The following is an 18103-nucleotide window of genomic DNA, read 5'->3' on the forward strand; positions in this document are numbered from 1 at the left end:
TGACCAGGAAAAAAAGTCATTGCTTAAAGAAAACACTTTTGGAGTTTGTCGAACAGCATATGGCAGACTCCTCAAACACATGGAAGAAGATTCTCTGGTCAAATGAGACTAAAACTGTTCTTTTTGGCCATCAGGGGAAATGCCATGTGTGGAGTAAACCCAACACCCTGAGAACACTATTACTACAGTGAAGCATGGTGGTGGCAGAATCATGCTGTGGGGATGTTTTTCATCTGCAGGGACAGGAAAGATTGATGGCACTAAATACAGGGCAATTCTGGAGGAAAACCTGTTTTGAGTCAGCCAGAGGTTTGAGACTGGGACGAAGGTTCATGTTCCAGCAGGACAATGACCCTAAACATACTGCTAAAGCTACACTGGAGTGGTTTAAAGGGAAACATTTAAATGTCTTGGAATGGTCTAGTCAAAGCCCAGACCTCAATCCAATTGAGAATCTGTGGCATAACTTGAAGATTGCTACGCAACCCATCTAACTTGAAGGAGTTGAAGCAGTTTTGCCTTGAGGAATGAGTAAAAATCCCAGTGGCTAGATGTGCTAAGCTAATAGAGACATACCCCAAGAGACTTGCAGCTGTAATGGCAGCAAATGGTGGCTTTACAAAGTATTGACTTGGGGGGGTGAATACTTATGTACACTCCAGATTTCTGTTTTTTCATCTTAATTATTGTTTGTGTCACAATAAAACAATAATTGTCACCTTTAAAGTGGTAGGCATGTGTAAATCAAATGGTGCTAACCCCACAAAAATTCATTTTAATGTCAGCTTGTAATGCGACAAAACAGGACAAACACCAATGGGGATGAATACTTTTGCAAGACACTGTATGTTGAAATAAAATATGGTTTTATATCATTTGATATATCATGCATTATTGGAATATTTTATGTATGTAATCTAATTTTTAGATTCTTACTACACATCAAATGATGCCCAATCCCAAAATAAAATGCCAGATGGCCATCCTATCACTGCTCTTTAGTTTTTTTTCTTTATCTCAATATTGAGATACTTAGAAAATGCAGCTTAAAGTATTTTGAAGTGTGGCAGGGCATGGCCAAGCATCTGTTTGTGAATGGAAGACGGGGCCAGGGAAGATGAGCAGCAAAGTCAGTACACCTATTGTCGATTTAATGTTGTGTTTGTGTGTGTGTTTTGCAATGAGGATGGAAGGTAGAAAAGGAGGGAGAGAGAACGAAGAGAGAGAGGCTCTCTCCCAACCAGAGCACATCTGTGTGTGTGACTGAACAAGTTGAGCAAAAGCTGAAAAGCAAAACTGAAAAAAGTTACAATAAAGTCTTTGTTAACATCATTTCCCGCCTGCCGCGTCAGTATTCCACCCACGTCAGGGGCTTACTACAATAAGTATTACAGAATTACATAAAACAATATTTTACATTTTATTATCATACACTGAGCATCTTTGGAAAATATAGAGCAGAATGTAGTGTTGCACATTTATTAAAAAAACTATACAAGCACTGCAAGATTCTTTCAATGTACAACTTATCGTGTATTTATTTCTTACACATTTTACAGTGAATGTGGAAACGCTCTCATTTCCTCAGTCCCTCGAGTCAAGTTTACATCTGGAGCCGTCCTCAAAATCATTCTGTGTTGACCTCTGACTTCAAAGCCAGGCTCAAGGGTCACGCAGTAGGCAGGTCTCCTGAGTCAGGGTTGTCGTGACCAACGTCTGCATGTTGGAAGCGTTCCCTTGCATGCTCCCAATTCTGCTGTCTTCTACTCCGGCCAGCGGGAACCTCATCCACTGGAAAAATCGCTCCACAGCCCAGACCGGACTGAGGCACCCGAACCTGGACCCCCACCTAAACAGAACGTAAGAAGGGAATGGGTGCTCAATGGGTGAGAATGTGCATGTGTGCAAATATTTCAACATGATCCCTTTGCTGACTGTGTGTATTTACAGGCTCGGTAATGCCTCCTCCATCTTTGCCTAGTCCTTTGCCGCTCTTCCATCCCATTCGCTCCAACATCTGACGACCCTTGTTCCTGTCACTAATCTCCCTGCATGCACATATACACAGAGTTCAGTGATGATTACAGAAAGATTTGAGTTTTTTCAGGAATAGCAGTAAAGGAAGAACAGCAAAATAAGACCGATATTACTATTCCAATGAATTACCATTAAGATACAGGATAGTGGTCATTTACAGTGGTCATTTATAGTATGTCTGCATTTTTATTCACTGCCAAATGAATCCATCAAGCAATGCATGCCAAAAACAAAACCATGAGGTTTGAAAGTGGGTGAGAGCATGAACCAAGTGGATCAGGGTTTAACTGGGTGTAGGAATGTATTCACAGTTGTGATTGTGATGACATACAGAAGACAATTTTTGAGAACTACTTTTGTACCATTGAAAACAGGAAGGAAGAGGTGCTTCCGATGTTGTCTTGAAAGTTGCACAATAGTTAAATTCACTGGAAGGATTACATTCCACACCTAGACACCATTTCATCAAGTATGACACCATATGTGTGCCATTTAAAAGTATGCAGTTACTGATTCTTCATCTTTTGCTTTGTAGAATTCTTCCTATCACACTTTTTCATCCACCCAAAAAAAGGGTGGATGATTGCTGGTTTTGATATTAGATTATAGCCTGGGGCTGGTGGTGCAGTGGTTAGCACTGTCTCACATCAAGAAAGTTCTGGGTTCGAGCCCAGCAGCCGACGGGGGGGTCTTTCTGTGTGATGTTTGCATGTTCTCCCCATGTCTACTTGGGTTTCCACCGGGTGCTCCGGTTTCCCCCACAGTCCAAAGACATGCAGTTAGATAAACTGGCTACTTTAAATTGTCCATGAACATGTGTGTGAATGGTTGTTTCCCAAGCCCAGAAATGGGAGGGTTGCAGCAGAAAGGGCATCCGGCATAAAACTGGTTACCTGGTGCTGCTGAGTCGCGGATGATTCCTAGCGATTATGGCTGACACCCTTCTCCAGAAAGCCTGATCCTGTACAGCAGAGATGAGATCCCTCAGGTCCACTGCCGTGGCTGCTTTCACTTCATCCAGTCATCTGCTTCTGGGTCTGCCTCTCCTTCTTTTCCATCTAAAGGAGTTTCTGCTACCATCCCAATCCTTCAAATCACAACTTCATTTGTGATCTTACTGGTCCAAGGAATTCTTAACAATCTTCACCAACACCAGAGTTCTGCCGCCTGCAACCTCCTCCTGGCTTCTATGGTCATGGTCCATGACTCAGCACCATATAACATGGTACCGTAGGTAGGACTATAGTTTTCACGAGTTGTATTTTCGTGGACAACTGAACGTCTCTGTCTTTCCAGATTCTGGTCATTTTCTTCATCACGCTCTTGCCAATGGCAGTCTTCCTCAGGATTTCCATTTTGCAGTCTCCATCTCATGTGATGAAGCAGCCTAGGCAGTTGAAACGGTTGACTACTTCAACATCACTTATTTTAATGGTGCTCGGCTGAGGATCCTCTCCTCCAATGACCATTATCTTTGTCTTTTTTCGTGTTCAGTTTCAGGCCTGCATTCTCACTCCGTCTTCAAAGCTGTGATGAGATCAAGCAAGCAGGTCTTCACATGATTTGGCCAAGATGGTCATGTCATCTGCGTATCTTAAGTTGTTAATCACTTGCCCTCTGATCCTAACTCCAGCTTCCTTGTCGTTGAAGGAATGCCTGATGATGTTCTCAGCATATAGATTGAAGAGTCCAGGACTAAGTATGTAACCTTGTCTTGTGCCCTTACCAATCTTGAACTAGTCAGATGACACCTTGTTCAGTCACACACAGACTTTTTGATCGGAGTCGAGATCTTTTAGGATAACGATGATATGCTTTGAAGCGCCCATTTCCCACAGGTTGTTCCACAGAAGATCATGATCCACGCTATCAAACGCCTTACAGTAGTCGATGAAAGCCAGGTATACAGTCTTCTGTCATTCTCTGGCTATTTCCATTATTCACCTAATGTTTGCAATATGATCAAAAAAAGGCATAAAAGTATGCTCCAATTAATAGGACATGTGGGTCAATAGGGTCCACATGGACCGTGACCTGGCAGCAGTGCTGGACAAGGGAGACGATTATTAGATTTTAGCCTCTTTATCAATATCTTGACAATGGAACTTTTCAGCTTGAACAATGCATTATATTTTTATGTCTCAATAGTGGTGTAATAAGCATGATGTAGGAGAAAAAAAAATTATATTATATATACACACACACACACACAAAGGCAAATTAATTCATGATTCAAATTAATTACACCCATGAATATATTTCGTGTGTACCTTCTCAATCACTATATGAATCTACAGTCTGGGCTAGAAAGAAATCAGACTCGGCATCAGTTCTTCATGGTGGTGTTGTACTTGTTTACACAAAAATCCAAAATATGACATTTGTTAACAGCATATAATCTGATGTGGATGCCAAAAATGAAATCGAATACTGATCTCGTTTTTAATCTTTGAAAGACAAGGGGTCTAGACCTGCTAGCTCATTTATATAAGCCACCCTGACCCATGGGACTAAGGTGGTCCTTCACTAAAAAAGGACCACTATAGGTCCACTACAACGTACATTTATTTGATGTTGAATGATACACTTACATTTCAGTGTTACTGTCGCGGAGTGTATACCTGGTGCTGGACTAAATGCATCAGATACAGCAACATAGCTGAGGTTTGTTAAAACACTGTCTACAGGTCATATTCTTCCATGCCCAGTCTGAGCTTTTGCTCTCTAGCCTTTCATCAGTGGTCGGTTTTTAACTACATGACACTACTGGCTACATAGTTTTAGTTCACATCAGTGACTGAGATCAAATCTAGTGCTGCCGTGCAAAGGCAAACTGCAGTATCTGCATATTGTGTCGGTGGCAAAAGACGGTCCAATAGTGAATAGGTGACGCTATTGGACAGTCTTTTGCCACTGACACAATATGCAGATACTGCAGTTTGCCTTTCCAGGGCAGTGTGTATGAAGGTGTGGAAGTGACATACACATGCACAGATGCAGGAGCGTCGTCTCTGTAGAAGGTTCCCTCACTTCCCACTGTCTGCCTCCGGTTCTCTGCTCGATCCTTATACTTATTGCTCAACGCACAGCCACCTTCATATGCACTGTTCTAAAGACACATATACATGTTTGGTATGTTGCACAAAGGTAATCTCAAATATAAGCAGTAATTAGAGTTAAGGTCAGCGTAAATAGATCAAGGATTGAATTTTGACTTTAAATATTTTCTGTTGCAGCACATGAGTTTGCAGTAAAAAGAGACACACTGGAAAAATATGGGTATCCTTCATAAATGTTCACAAGACACATTTTGTGCATGCCTTTTTTTGTGGTGATTATACTGAATCACTGGAGTAAACTGGACCTTTGATAATTTTCTTTGGGCTCCTGCACAGTAAATAAATTCCTACATCCAAACAATTCCTGACGCACAGAAAAAAGGCCAACTTACTTTAAGGCCATATTTAAGTTTGATCTGTTTGAGCTGTCTCTGTCTCTGCATCTCTTTGTCTTCCTTACTCAGCACACCTGGACAAAAACATGCACACACAGAACAGACAAACACTCTAATAAATTTTAATTCATTATAATTATCACTCTAAATAGTGTGTTTATTAGCAGGATCATGTGAATATTTATATCTAGTATGTACATATATACCAAGGTTTTCTTCAGGGCGGCGGTAGCTTAGGTGAGCTCGCACCTGTCCGGGTTCGCAAGCATCGCACGTGTCTGAACCCATGTGAATGTGAAAGGATAAAACAGTCTCACCCAGCTTCACTTCATCACCATGAGTTAAAGGGCAAGGGTCACAGCGCACTTTAGGCTGCAGACAAAAAAAAAAAAAGCCAGTCACATTAATCTTGAAATCAATGTATCCAGCACTGTAACCATGATGACAGCAACACTACCTGCAGTATTACTTTAAACTAGTATTTTCATAAGTTATTTGACTGACATCATCTCTTTCACCAAGTAGCAGAATACTAGTACATCTCAAAAAATTTGAATATTGTGAAAGTTCTTTTTTTTCTATAATTGAATTCAAAAAGGTAAACGTTCATATGTTCTATATTCATTACATCCGTCCATCCATTATCCGTAACTGCTTATCCTGTGCAGGGTCGTGGGCAAACTGGAGCCTATCCCAGTTGACAACCATTCACACTCCCATTCACACCTACGGTCAATTTAGAGCCACCAGTTAACCTAACCTGCATGTCTTTGAACTGTGGGGGAAACCAGAGCGCACCCACACAGACACGAGGTGCACATGCCAACTCCACATAGAAAGGCCCCCGTCGGCGACTGGGCTCGAACCCAGAACCTTCTTGCAGTGAGGCGACAGTGCTAACCACTACACCATCATCATCATCATCGTGTTTTCCCGCGTGGCACGTGGTCGGCCTTGGGGGGCAACTGCTTGGCTGATGGAAAACAAGAGGCCAACAGCTGCGTGAAGTCAGTCTTGTGCATCATCATTTTCAAGATCTGTTTTTTGTCCATATTCAGGCATTCCTCCATCTTATTCCAGTTAGTTCTTCTATCGAAAAGGACTTTCTTCAGTAGGGAGTCGTTGCTCATCCGACAGATGTGTGCAAGATACTGTAGATGTTTGGTCTGGTAGTAGTGTTTTATCGGTGTAGAGCACCACCGTGCCACCCATATTCATTACATGCAAAGTAAAATAATCCAAGCCTTTTTTTTTTTTTATTTTGATGATTATGTCTCATAACTCATGAAAATCAGAAATCCAGTATCTCAAATTATTAGAATATTTCTTAAGATCGATACAAAAAAGGATTTACAATACAGAAGTGTCTAACTTATGAAAAGTATGTTCATTTATACACTCAATACTTGGTTGCAGCTCCTTTACCACGAATTACTGCATCAATGCAGTGTGGCATGGAGGCAATCAGCCTGTGGCACTGCTAAGGTGTTAGTGACATCAAGGTTACTTTGATAGTGGTCTTCAGCTCATCTGTATTTTTGGGTCGGGTGTTTCTCATCTTCTTCTTGACAACACCCCATATATTCTCTATGGGGTTCAGGTCAGGCGAGTTGGCTGGTCAATCAAGCACAGTAATATCATGGTCAGCAAACCATTTGGTTGTAATTTTGGCACTGTGGGCAGGTGCCAAGTCCTGCTGGTTTAGGAAATCAGCATCTCCATGAATTTTTTCAATGATAAAATTGAAAATAGACGACAAAAAATTCAAACTACTAATTTAAGGCCTGACAATTTAAGTAACCCTGTAGTTAACAATATAACTGTATCAGATAAGCAATTAGAATGTTTTACTCCCCGTAGAGAATTCAAACTAATTTCATTAATCTCCACATCAAAATCCTCAACTTGTGTACTAGATCCCTTACCTACATGACTATTCAAACAGATAATACCTCAAGTAATTGAACCACTTCTAAAAATAATAAATTCTTCTCTTAGGATTGGCTATGTACCCAAATCCTTTAAACTAGCAGTTATCAAACCCCTGATTAAAAAACCTTACCTCAATCCCTGTCAGCTGTCCAATTATGAATGAATGAATGAATGAATGAATGAATGAATTTATTTCGAACATGTATAAAAATGTATGTAACTATTTGTACATACAAAAGAAAGAAAATGAAAAAAGTGACAAAAAAAAGAATAAATAAAATAACAAAGAGCTAATACATTACAATACACCGCACATTGTTCGAAAAAGGAGTGGGAAGAAGTACAATACTTTTTTTAATTTCCCCACCCCTTTTTAACTACCCCGAAATCCAAACTACATTAATACACCTATAAAAATATATACCATATATACACTTCATGATTATCCATATAAATATATACATACATACATACATATATATATATATATGTGTGTGTATGTATATATATATATATATATATACACACACACACACACACACACACACACACACACATACATATATATATATACATACACACATACATACACATACATACATACACATACACACACACATATATATATATGTGTGTGTATGTATATATATATATATATATATATATATATTACACACATATACATACAAACACATACACTTCATAAATATCTATATAAATATATAATTACAAAAAAATATCTACTACATACTTATCCCAGTAAATATGAAGATATCTATCCCCATAAATAAATATATACCATATACTAAGCTAGTTCTAATATAACAATCAACCCTATTCTATTTATCCCTCATCATCCTCCATTAACATACTTCCTCTGTAATATACTTGTTTAAAAATATTTTTTTGTACCTTTTTTTAAACAGATTTATATTTGCACTTTGTTTTGTTTCTGTCTCCAGTCTGTTCCATAAAGTCACCCCACAGCTCGATACGCACATGCTTTCATATTTGTTCGAACCTTTGGTTTTTTTAAATTTAGGTCTCCCCTTAGATTATATCCCCCCTCTCTCTCACTAAACATTCCTTGTATATTTTTCGGCAATAGATTATTTCTTGCTTTGTACATTATTTGTGCTGTTCTGAATTTGACCAGATCCATAAATTTCAACATGTGTGATTTTATGAATAGTGGGTTTGTGTGATCTCTGTATCCTGTTTTGTTTATTGTCCTTATTGCTCTTTTCTGTATTGTACATATCGGCTGCAGAGTGGTTTTGTAGGTGTTTCCCCAGACTTCGACACAATAAGTCAGATATGGCAAAAATAATGAGTAATATAGAGTATGCAAAGATTTACAATCAAGAATATATTTTGTTTTCCACAGAATTGCCAAGCACTTTGCCAGTTTTGCTCGTACGTATCCTACATGAGGTTTCCAGTAGACTTTAGGATCCAAAATCACACCAAGAAATTTAATTTCCTGTACCATTTCTATCTTAGTATTGTCTATTATCAATTCTACATTACAACCTATTTTATGTCTCCCAAACAACATAATCTTTGTTTTGCTTAGATTTAATGATAATTTATTTTTGTCAAACCATAGTTTTAGTTTATTTATTTCAGTTGTGATTATCTCTAAAGTCTGCTGCAAATTCTCACCGGAACAAAAAATATTGGTGTCATCTGCAAACAAAACAAATTTCAGTTCTTGCGAAATTGTACATATGTCATTGATGTATATTATGAATAATTTCGGACCTAATATTGACCCCTGTGGTACCCCGCATTTAATATTCATGAAATCAGATTTATGGTCACCTATCTGCACAAACTGTTGCCTGTTTCTTAGATAGCTCGACAGCCAACTCCCCTAACACCAAACTTTTCTAGTTTACTTAATAATATACTATGATCAATAGTATCGAATGCTTTTTTTAGGTCCACAAATACTCCAATTGCTATTTTTTTAATTGTCTATACATTTTGTGATTTCCTCTATTAGTTCCATTAGTGCCATCGATGTTGATCTGTCCGTTCTGAATCCATATTGACTGTCTGTAAGGAGGTTGTGTTTTTCAATGAATTTGTCCAATCTATCTGAAAAAAGTTTTTCGAGTATTTTGGAAAATTGGGGGAGTAAAGAAACAGGCCTGTAGTTTGTGAAATGGTGTCTATCTCCAGTTTTAAACAATGGTATCACTTTTGCAATTTTCATTTTGTCTGGAAATGTACCTGATTGAAAAGATAAATTGCAGATGTGGGTGAGTGGTTTCACAATTCCCTCAATAACTGTCTTTACTGTTAACATGTCTATATCATTCCAGTCTGCAGAAGTTTTGTTTTTACATTTTCTTACAATTTGGATAATTTCTTCCTCATCAGTTGCAGTTAGAAAAATTGTACTTGGATTTCTGTCCCCCATATCTTCTATGTTCCCACATTGTGTTGTCTCAGGTTCCTTTATTTTTGCCGCTAAATCTGGTCCCACATTTACAAAGAATTGATTAAAACCATTCACCACATCCTCCATATTATTTATGGTCTTATCATTTTCAGTGTAGTACTCCGGGTAATTTGTAGTTTTGGATCCATTTCTCACAATACCATTTAATACAGTCCATATACCTTTAATATTGTTTTTATTTTTCTCCACTAATTTATTATAATAGTATTTCTTACATATCCTCATAATATTAGTTAATTTATTTTTATATTTTTTATATTTTTCCTCTGCCTCTATAGTTCGATGCTTTAAGAATTGTCTGTATAATATATTTTTCTTTTTGCAGGCATTTTGTAGCCCCTTGGTGACCCACGGACTATTTGTATATTTATGTATATTACTGTATTTCTTTATAGGACAATTTTTATTATATAGTTCATTGAATATTATTAAAAATTCCTCATATGCTTTATCAACATCTTTTTCTTTATAAACTACATTCCAGTCCTGTATTATTAAGTCATTTTTTAGTGCAATCATGGTTTCTTCAGTTTTCACTCTTATATATTTATAATTTTTAGTATCCTTTTTCTTGCTATAATTACAGTAATATACATTAAAAATAGGTAGGTGGTCACTGATGTCTGTTAATAGTAGACCGCTCTCTATATTATTTTCCAGGATATTAGTAAATATATTATCTATTAAAGTGGTGCTGTGAGAAGTGATCCTGCTTCGTCTGGTAATACTTGGATACAGTCCCATACTGAACATTGAGTTAATGAATTCTTCTGTCATTTTGTGTTTCTTATGATTTAAGAGGTCGATGTTAAAATCACCACAGATGTACATGACCTTCTGAGTTGATTTTATAAACATACTTTCCATCCAATCTATAAAAACTTCTATGCTTGATCCAGGACATCTGTATATACAGCTCACCATTATATTTTTCATTTTTTCACAGCATATTTCTATTGTAATACACTCCATCCAATCATCAACAGCTACCGTCATTTTATTATTAATTTTATATTCCAAACTATTATCAACATATATTGCCACTCCCCCTCCTCTTTTGTTCTTTCTATTGATATAATTCATACCCGTTCAGCTCAAAATCTACTCCCATCTCATCGTTGATCCAAGTTTCTGATATGGCTATTATATTGAATGGAGTATTGAACTGACTGAGATATTCCTTCATTTTATGGAAATTGGCATACATACTTCTGATATTGAAATTAATAATTGATATCTTATTTCCGTCTCTGATCTTTGCATTGTATTGATATTCAGTGTAATACCGGCAGCTGATATTGATGTTGCTGAAAAGATTATTTTCCGGCTCAATATTATTTTCCCTATCTTGTATTTTGTGCTCAGTATAATGGAAAGTGTCCAGTTCTTGTGTCCAGTCCTTGTGTCATGATTGTAAATTGCTTTATTTGGCTCCCTCAGAATTTGTCCAGTTCCCCAATATCTCGGATGACCAAGATCTTGGCCTCTTCTGGAGATCCCTTCAGCTTAATGAAAATCTTGCAGTTTTGTGTCCAAGTGTTTTGGATTTTCCCCTGTTTCCTTAGTAGTCTCGCCTTTTTTGCAATGTCTGCATTTTTTTTTTGTTAAGTGCTCATTTAAAAAAAACATCTGAGCCTTTCAGTTTCTTCCCTTGTTTTAACAGTTGCATCTTATGCTTTCTGTTGGCAAATCGCATTATTACTGCTGGTTTGCCTGTGTTGCTTCTCCGTGGGAGAGGGTGACATGCTTCGATGTTATTGCTTTTTACCTCAATCCCTTTGGAGTGCAGGAATGCTAACACCTGTTTCTCCACAGAGTTAGCATCCTCCTCGTTCAGTTCCTTTCCATCTCTTCTCGCCACTGCTCCAGCATATGAGCGGGGTTGAATTTGCAGTCCGGTCACAATGATGTCATTCATCCAGGTGTACTGCTCCAGCTCCTCCACTCGGTTCTCGAGAATGGCGATCCTCTTTGCCTTCTCTGAATTCTGCAGCCTCAGAGCTTTGACCTCTTCTACCAGGTCCAGGATGGTCTTCTGCTGCATCCTGACAGCAGAGATTTCTTCCCCCAGAAAGTCGAGGGATTTTTTAATATCATCTATCTCCTCGACCATAGGAGCTTTCTTCGGGGGCATTGCGTTTGTTGTTATTACGTGGCCCGCTCCCGCGCAGCTTCGCTCCCGCGCAACCTCTCGGCCCGCTCTCGCGCAGCTTCGCTCCCGCGCAACCTCTCGGCCCGCTCTCGCGCAGCTTCGCTCCCGCGCAACCTCTCGGCCCGCTCTCGCGCAGCTTCGCTCCCGCGCAACCTCTCGGCCCGCTCTCGCGCAGCTTCGCTCCCGCGCAACCTCTCGGTCCGCTCTCGCGCAGCTTCGCTCCCGCGCAACCTCTCGGCCCTATCGGCCAATATCAAACCTCCCCTTTATCTCCAAGATCCCAGAAGAAGCTGCTGTGTGACAGTTATGCTCATATTTACATAGGAATAACATCCATGAAATGTATCAGTCAGGATTTAGACCTCATCATAGCACAGAGACAGTACTGGTTAAAGTAGTAAACGACCTACTGTTGGCATCTGATCAGGGCTGTGTCTCACTGTTTGTATTGCTTGACCTAAGTGCAGCATTTGATACCATTGATCATTCCATTCTTTTGGATAGACTAGAAAATGTTGTGGGAGTTAAGGGAACGGCCCTCTCCTGGCTCAGCTCTTATTTAACTGATGGCCATCAGTATGTTGATGTAAGTGGTGATTTTTTTTCTAGACATACTGAAGTAAAGTTTGGTGTTCCACAAGGTTCTGTCTTAGGCTCACTAATTTTTTCTTGATACATGTTACCTCTGGGCGATAATATTCGTAAGCATGGTATTAGTTTCCACTGTTATGCTGATGACACACAGTTGTATGTTTCTGCAAAACCAGATGAGAGACACCAGCTTAATAGAATTGAGGAATGTGTAAAGGACATTAAACACTGGATGCTTATGAACTTCCTTCTGCTTAACTCTGACAAGACTGAAGTACTTGTACTAGGACCACATACAGCTAGAAGTAAGTTTTCTGATTACACAGTAACTCTGGATGGCCTTTCTGTTTCTTCACGTGCAGCAGTAAAAGACCTCGGGGTGATTGTTGACCCCAGACTCTCATTTGAAACTCATATCGATAATATTTTTTTTTTCAATTAGACTGCTGCCTCCGCGACCCGGTCCCGGATAAAGCGGAAGAAGACGAGACGAGACGAGAACTAGTTAATGCTTTTGTTACCTCTAGGTTGGATTATTGTAATGGCTTACTGTCTGGATATTCCAATAAGTGCATAAACAAGCTCCAGTTAGTTCAAAATGCAGCAACAAGAGTCCTTACTAGAACTAGAAAATATGATCACATCACCCCTGTCTTATCCATACTGCACTGGCTCCCAGTCAAATTTTGTATTGTTTATAAAATATTACTGTTGACCTTTAAAGCACTGAATGGTCTTGCGCTACAGTACCTGAGTGAACTTCTGGTCCTTTATGACCTGCCATGCCTACTTAGATCAAAAGGTGCAGGCTATCTGCTGGCACCTCATATAATGAAGGCTACATCAGGGGGCAGAGCCTTTTCTTACAAAGCCCCACAGTTATGGAACAGCCTTCCAAGTAGTGTTCAGAACTCAGACACAGTCTCAGCGTTTAAGTCTAGGCTGAAAACATATCTGTTTAGTCAAGCCTTTTGTTAATTTTATTACGTAAAGGTGTAGATCTGGAGGGTCCTCAGGCATAGTGTTTTGGTAAACTGGGATGCATGGATGCAGGTCAGCCCCCGCTCACTCGGGTTTGCTGACAGTGTAGTGGCTGGCTGCTTTATGTTCCGGGGCGCCCTCATGCCTGCGTTACCTTCTGGCTCTCCCCTTTTAGTTATACTCTCATAGTTAGTTTTGCGGTGGCACGGTGGTGTAGTGGTTAGCGCTGTCGCCTCACAGCAAGAAGGTCCTGGGTTCGAGCCCCGGGGCCGGCGAGGGCCTTTCTGTGTGGAGTTTGCATGTTCTCCCCGTGTCCGTGTGGGTTTCCTCCGGGTGCTCCGGTTTCCCCCACAGTCCAAAGACATGCAGGTTAGGTTAACTGGTGACTCTAAATTGACCGTAGGTGTGAATGTGAGTGTGAATGGTTGTCTGTGTCTATGTGTCAGCCCTGTGATGACCTGGCGACTTGTCCAGGGTGTACCCTGCCTTTCGCCCATAGTCAGCTGGGATAGGCTCCAGCTTGCCTGCAACCCTGTAGAAGGATAAAGCGGCTAGAGATAATGAGATGAGATGAGTTAGTTTTGCCAAACTCTCGTGGTTACCAGAGGACCAGCCCCCCCACTGTAACCCTAGCTATGTAATAGACGAGAGGCCAAGGGCTACAGAAACGGAGATCGGCGCCACCTAATGCTCCATACGGTGCAGGAAGGACTTTAGACTTAGACCTTGTTAGTTTTACTGGAGTCCCTGCTTGCACTCAGCGCAAAATGCATACTGTTCTTACTCATCAGGTGACATTGGGCATACCTAGCAATCGGTGTCTCTCTCCCCCCCCCAACTCTGTCTCTCTGAGTTACATGTCAATCCTGAGATCGAGATGCTGACCTCTTCTGTTCCTCGGACCTGCCTGATCAATCCTGATGCCCTCTGTTTGGCTGGAGTCTCATCAAATCGCGCCTGTGGAGGACGGCCCCATATGGACAGTCAAAAGTCGCACTTGGAAGATGGTTCTGGACACTTACAGTAATGCTTTTATGGCTGAGGGCTACAGTTGACTTGCTAACTTTAGGACTGCAGTTGTCATGAAGAGTTTTGCACTTAAATTTCCATCAATGAACAGTTTATAACGTCAGCAAAACAGACTTCATGTTAAAACTGTTAAAATGTTATAATCACGCCATCACCCAAATGAAGATGGGTTCCCTTTTGAGTCTGGTTCCTCTCGAGGTTTCTTCCTCATGTCGTCTGAGGGAGTTTTCCTTACCACCACCGCCACAGGCTTGCTCATTGGGGATAGACTAAGGATAAAATTAGCTCATGTTTAAAGTCACTAAAATTCTGTAAAGAGGCTTTGCGACAATGTCTACTGTTAAAAGCGCTATTAAAATAAACTTGACTTGATCTCCATAAAGCTTGTCAGCAGATGGAAGCATGAAGTGCTCTAAAATCTCCACTGTTCTAGAAAGGCTTTCCACTAATTTTATTGGAATGTAGCTGTGTGAATTTCTGCCCATTCAGCCAGAAGTGCATTACTGAGGTCAGGTCAGTGAGGTCACAGGCAAAGTTGGTGTACAAGTTCATCGCAAAGGTGTTCAATGGGGTTGAGATCAGGGCTTTGTGCAGGCCACTTGAGTTCTTCCACTCCAACCTTGGTAAACTATGTCTTCATGGACCTTGTTTTGTACATAGGGGCACTGCCATGCTGGAATAGGTTTCGGCTAGACCTCTTAGTTCCACTTAAGGGAAAGCTTAAAGCTACAGAATACAAAGACATTCTAAACAATTGCGTGTTTTTGCCTTTGTGGTAACAATGTGGGGAAGGCCCACATATAGGTATGATGTCCACATACTTTTGGTGACAGTGTAGACACTCATGCTAACACGAGAGTCACAGATTATATCTAGCATGCCTCACAAGTTGCCTTTTAGTGAGCAAGGACAAGGAACTACTGTGAATCATAGCCGAAATTATGATTACGAGTCTAAACATTATAAACTATAACACTAATAACTTGACAACTGTATTTCCACAGAGAAAATGCAAAGTGTGCCTGCTGAACTGCAGCAGTAACTGGATCAGACATGAGACCTCAGGCTCTGAAATCTGTTTTAAATGGCTGAGCTCACAGCATGATTGTGCCAATACAGCAAACCATTAACACTGAGCATGTTAACAGCTGTCATGCTAAAGCTGACATGCTAACAGCTAGCATGCTAAGGCTGACATGTTAACATGCTAACAGCTACCATGTAAAATGCTAAGGTGCTAACAGCTCAGATGGTAACAGCTAGCTTGCTAATAGCTAGAATGCTAACACAATAACAAAACATGCTAACAGCTCAGATGTTAACAGCCAACATAATAGCATGAGAACATGCTAATGCAAACATGCTAACAACTTGCGTGCTAACATGCTAAAAGCTAATGTGTTAACATGCTAATGGCTAACATATTAATTTTTTAACATGCTGACACTTTAAGGGCCTGTCCACACGGCAACGGATTCAGGTGACTCCGATACAATTGCTTATCGTTTAGGCCTGGCGTCCGCACGGCACCAGCGTTTTGGGTGCCCAAAACGCAATCTTTTTGAGAACGGGTTCCAGAGTGGAAAGATCTGGCAACGTTGCCGTTGTGAAGTCGTCTGGATGAGTAGAACGGATTTGTTTACGATGACGTCACAACCACATGACTGTGAGTGCTTCACGCCGGGTAGAAGTGTAACCAATATCACCAGGATATCACCAGGAAAAAGCCTTACAGAGCACTAGTGAGAGTGAAACACGAGCTTGGATATTATTATTATTATTATTATTATTATTATGTTCAGTGTTAGTTCACAGTAGTAATGCAAGCAGAATAGTGACAGTAATAGTGAAGCAAAAACATGCAATTGTACAAACACTGCAGCTCTACAGCAAAATATTCATTTCTGAAATGGTCTGATTCTTAACACCAGTAGTGCCAATGATCTTCTCATTGCGATGCGATGCGTCAACAAATCCTATAACTTGGTTCATGAAACGCGCTTACAAAATATTTTCACTGTGAATATTTATTGTGTAATGGTGCAAAGTGAGAGACAGAGAGAGAGAGAGAGAGAGAGAGAGAGAGAGAGAGACTCTGCCCTTAAGGCAGAGTCAATCCCGCCAGCAAAAATAGGGGAAAAAAGGAGCGATCTCACCTCTTCAGATGTTGGTTTTAGTCCTACAGTACATTCCTCAAAAAGGGCGTAGAGGAGCAAATTAATCCATCAACATGTAGTATTCAATTTATTCCGGACCATTAAAGACGCCGCCTTCCGCGTAGAATCATACGTCATCCTCGCCGCCATATTGGATAGGTCAAAGCGGAGAATAAAGATTCATGCGCTGCCTTTAACTGTACCAACAGGTTTACCGTCCAAATGAGATCACATGGGATTACCTTTCACAGGTGAGAAACAACAAATTAATCCATCAACGTGTAGTATTCAATTTATTCCGGACCATTAAAGACGCCGTCTTCCGCGTAGAATCATACGTCATCCTCGCCGCCATATTGGAAAGGTCAAAGCGGAGAATAAAGATTAGCTGCGTTTAACTGTACCAACAGGTTTGCCGTCCAAACGAGATCACATTGGATTACCTTTCACAGGTGAGACTGGAAAAATACTTTTCATTGTATTTGGTCATTATAATGTAATTTTACGAACAGATTTTCCTGACTTTGTGGCTAATATGAAGTCTCGTGCATAATAGTTTATGCGCATGCATCCTTACTACTTCTATTGTTCTGGTGTCTCCGAAGGGACCGTCTTACAGCGCCCCTAGAGGTGTGGCATGTGTATTGCATCGTTTTCAGCAAGCGTTGCGTTGCCATATGGACCTGATATTTTACTGATTGTTGCCCATTTGGACGCGATATTTTTTTAAATAACATCTCGTTGCCGTGTAGATATAGCCTATGGCTAATATATAAACAACTAACATGCTAACGGCTAACATGTTAACTGTTAGAATGCAAACACATAGGTTAATATGTTAACGACTAACATGCTAAGGCTAACATACTATGGCCAACATGCTAACAGTTAGCATGATAATGGATAACATGCTAACTGCTAGCATGCTAATATGTAAACGGTTAACATGCTAATGGCCAGTGTGTGTATTCCTAATAAAGTGGCCACTGAGGCTACATCCACACGACAACGGCAACGAGATGTTATTTAAAAATATATCGCGTCCAAATGGGCAACAATCAGTAAAATATCAGGTCCATATGGCAACGCAACGCTTGCTGAAAACGATGCAATACACATGCCACACCTCTAGGGGCGCTGTAAGACGGTCCCTTCGGAGACACCAGAACAATAGAAGAAGTAACGACGCATGCGCATAAACTATTATGCGCGAGACTTCATATTAGCCACAAAGTCAGGAAAATCTGTTTGTAAAATTACATTATAATAACCAAATACAATGAAAAGTATTTTTCCAGTTT

At 40.2% G+C, this 18103-nt stretch overlaps 1 protein-coding gene across 2 annotated transcripts in view; it reads right to left on the reverse strand.

The window, feature by feature from the left end:
* Nucleotides 1–1465: 1465 nt before the first annotated feature.
* aggf1 (angiogenic factor with G patch and FHA domains 1) overlaps nt 1466–18103 on the reverse strand; it is a 56258-nt gene continuing 39620 nt past the window's right edge. For both annotated transcript variants that reach the window (XM_060935714.1, XM_060935715.1), the window contains exons 11-15: nt 5698–5863; nt 5489–5565; nt 5022–5146; nt 1949–2048; nt 1466–1849 (exon numbers count right to left, since the gene is read on the reverse strand). In XM_060935714.1, coding sequence (XP_060791697.1) covers nt 1670–1849; nt 1949–2048; nt 5022–5146; nt 5489–5565; nt 5698–5863 — 648 coding nt within the window. In that variant the 3' untranslated portion in view covers nt 1466–1669. The remainder of the gene's footprint in view (nt 1850–1948; nt 2049–5021; nt 5147–5488; nt 5566–5697; nt 5864–18103) is intronic.

Source organism: Neoarius graeffei, chromosome 12 (assembly GCF_027579695.1).
Source record: "Neoarius graeffei isolate fNeoGra1 chromosome 12, fNeoGra1.pri, whole genome shotgun sequence".
Classification (NCBI taxonomy): Eukaryota; Metazoa; Chordata; class Actinopteri; order Siluriformes; family Ariidae; genus Neoarius; species Neoarius graeffei.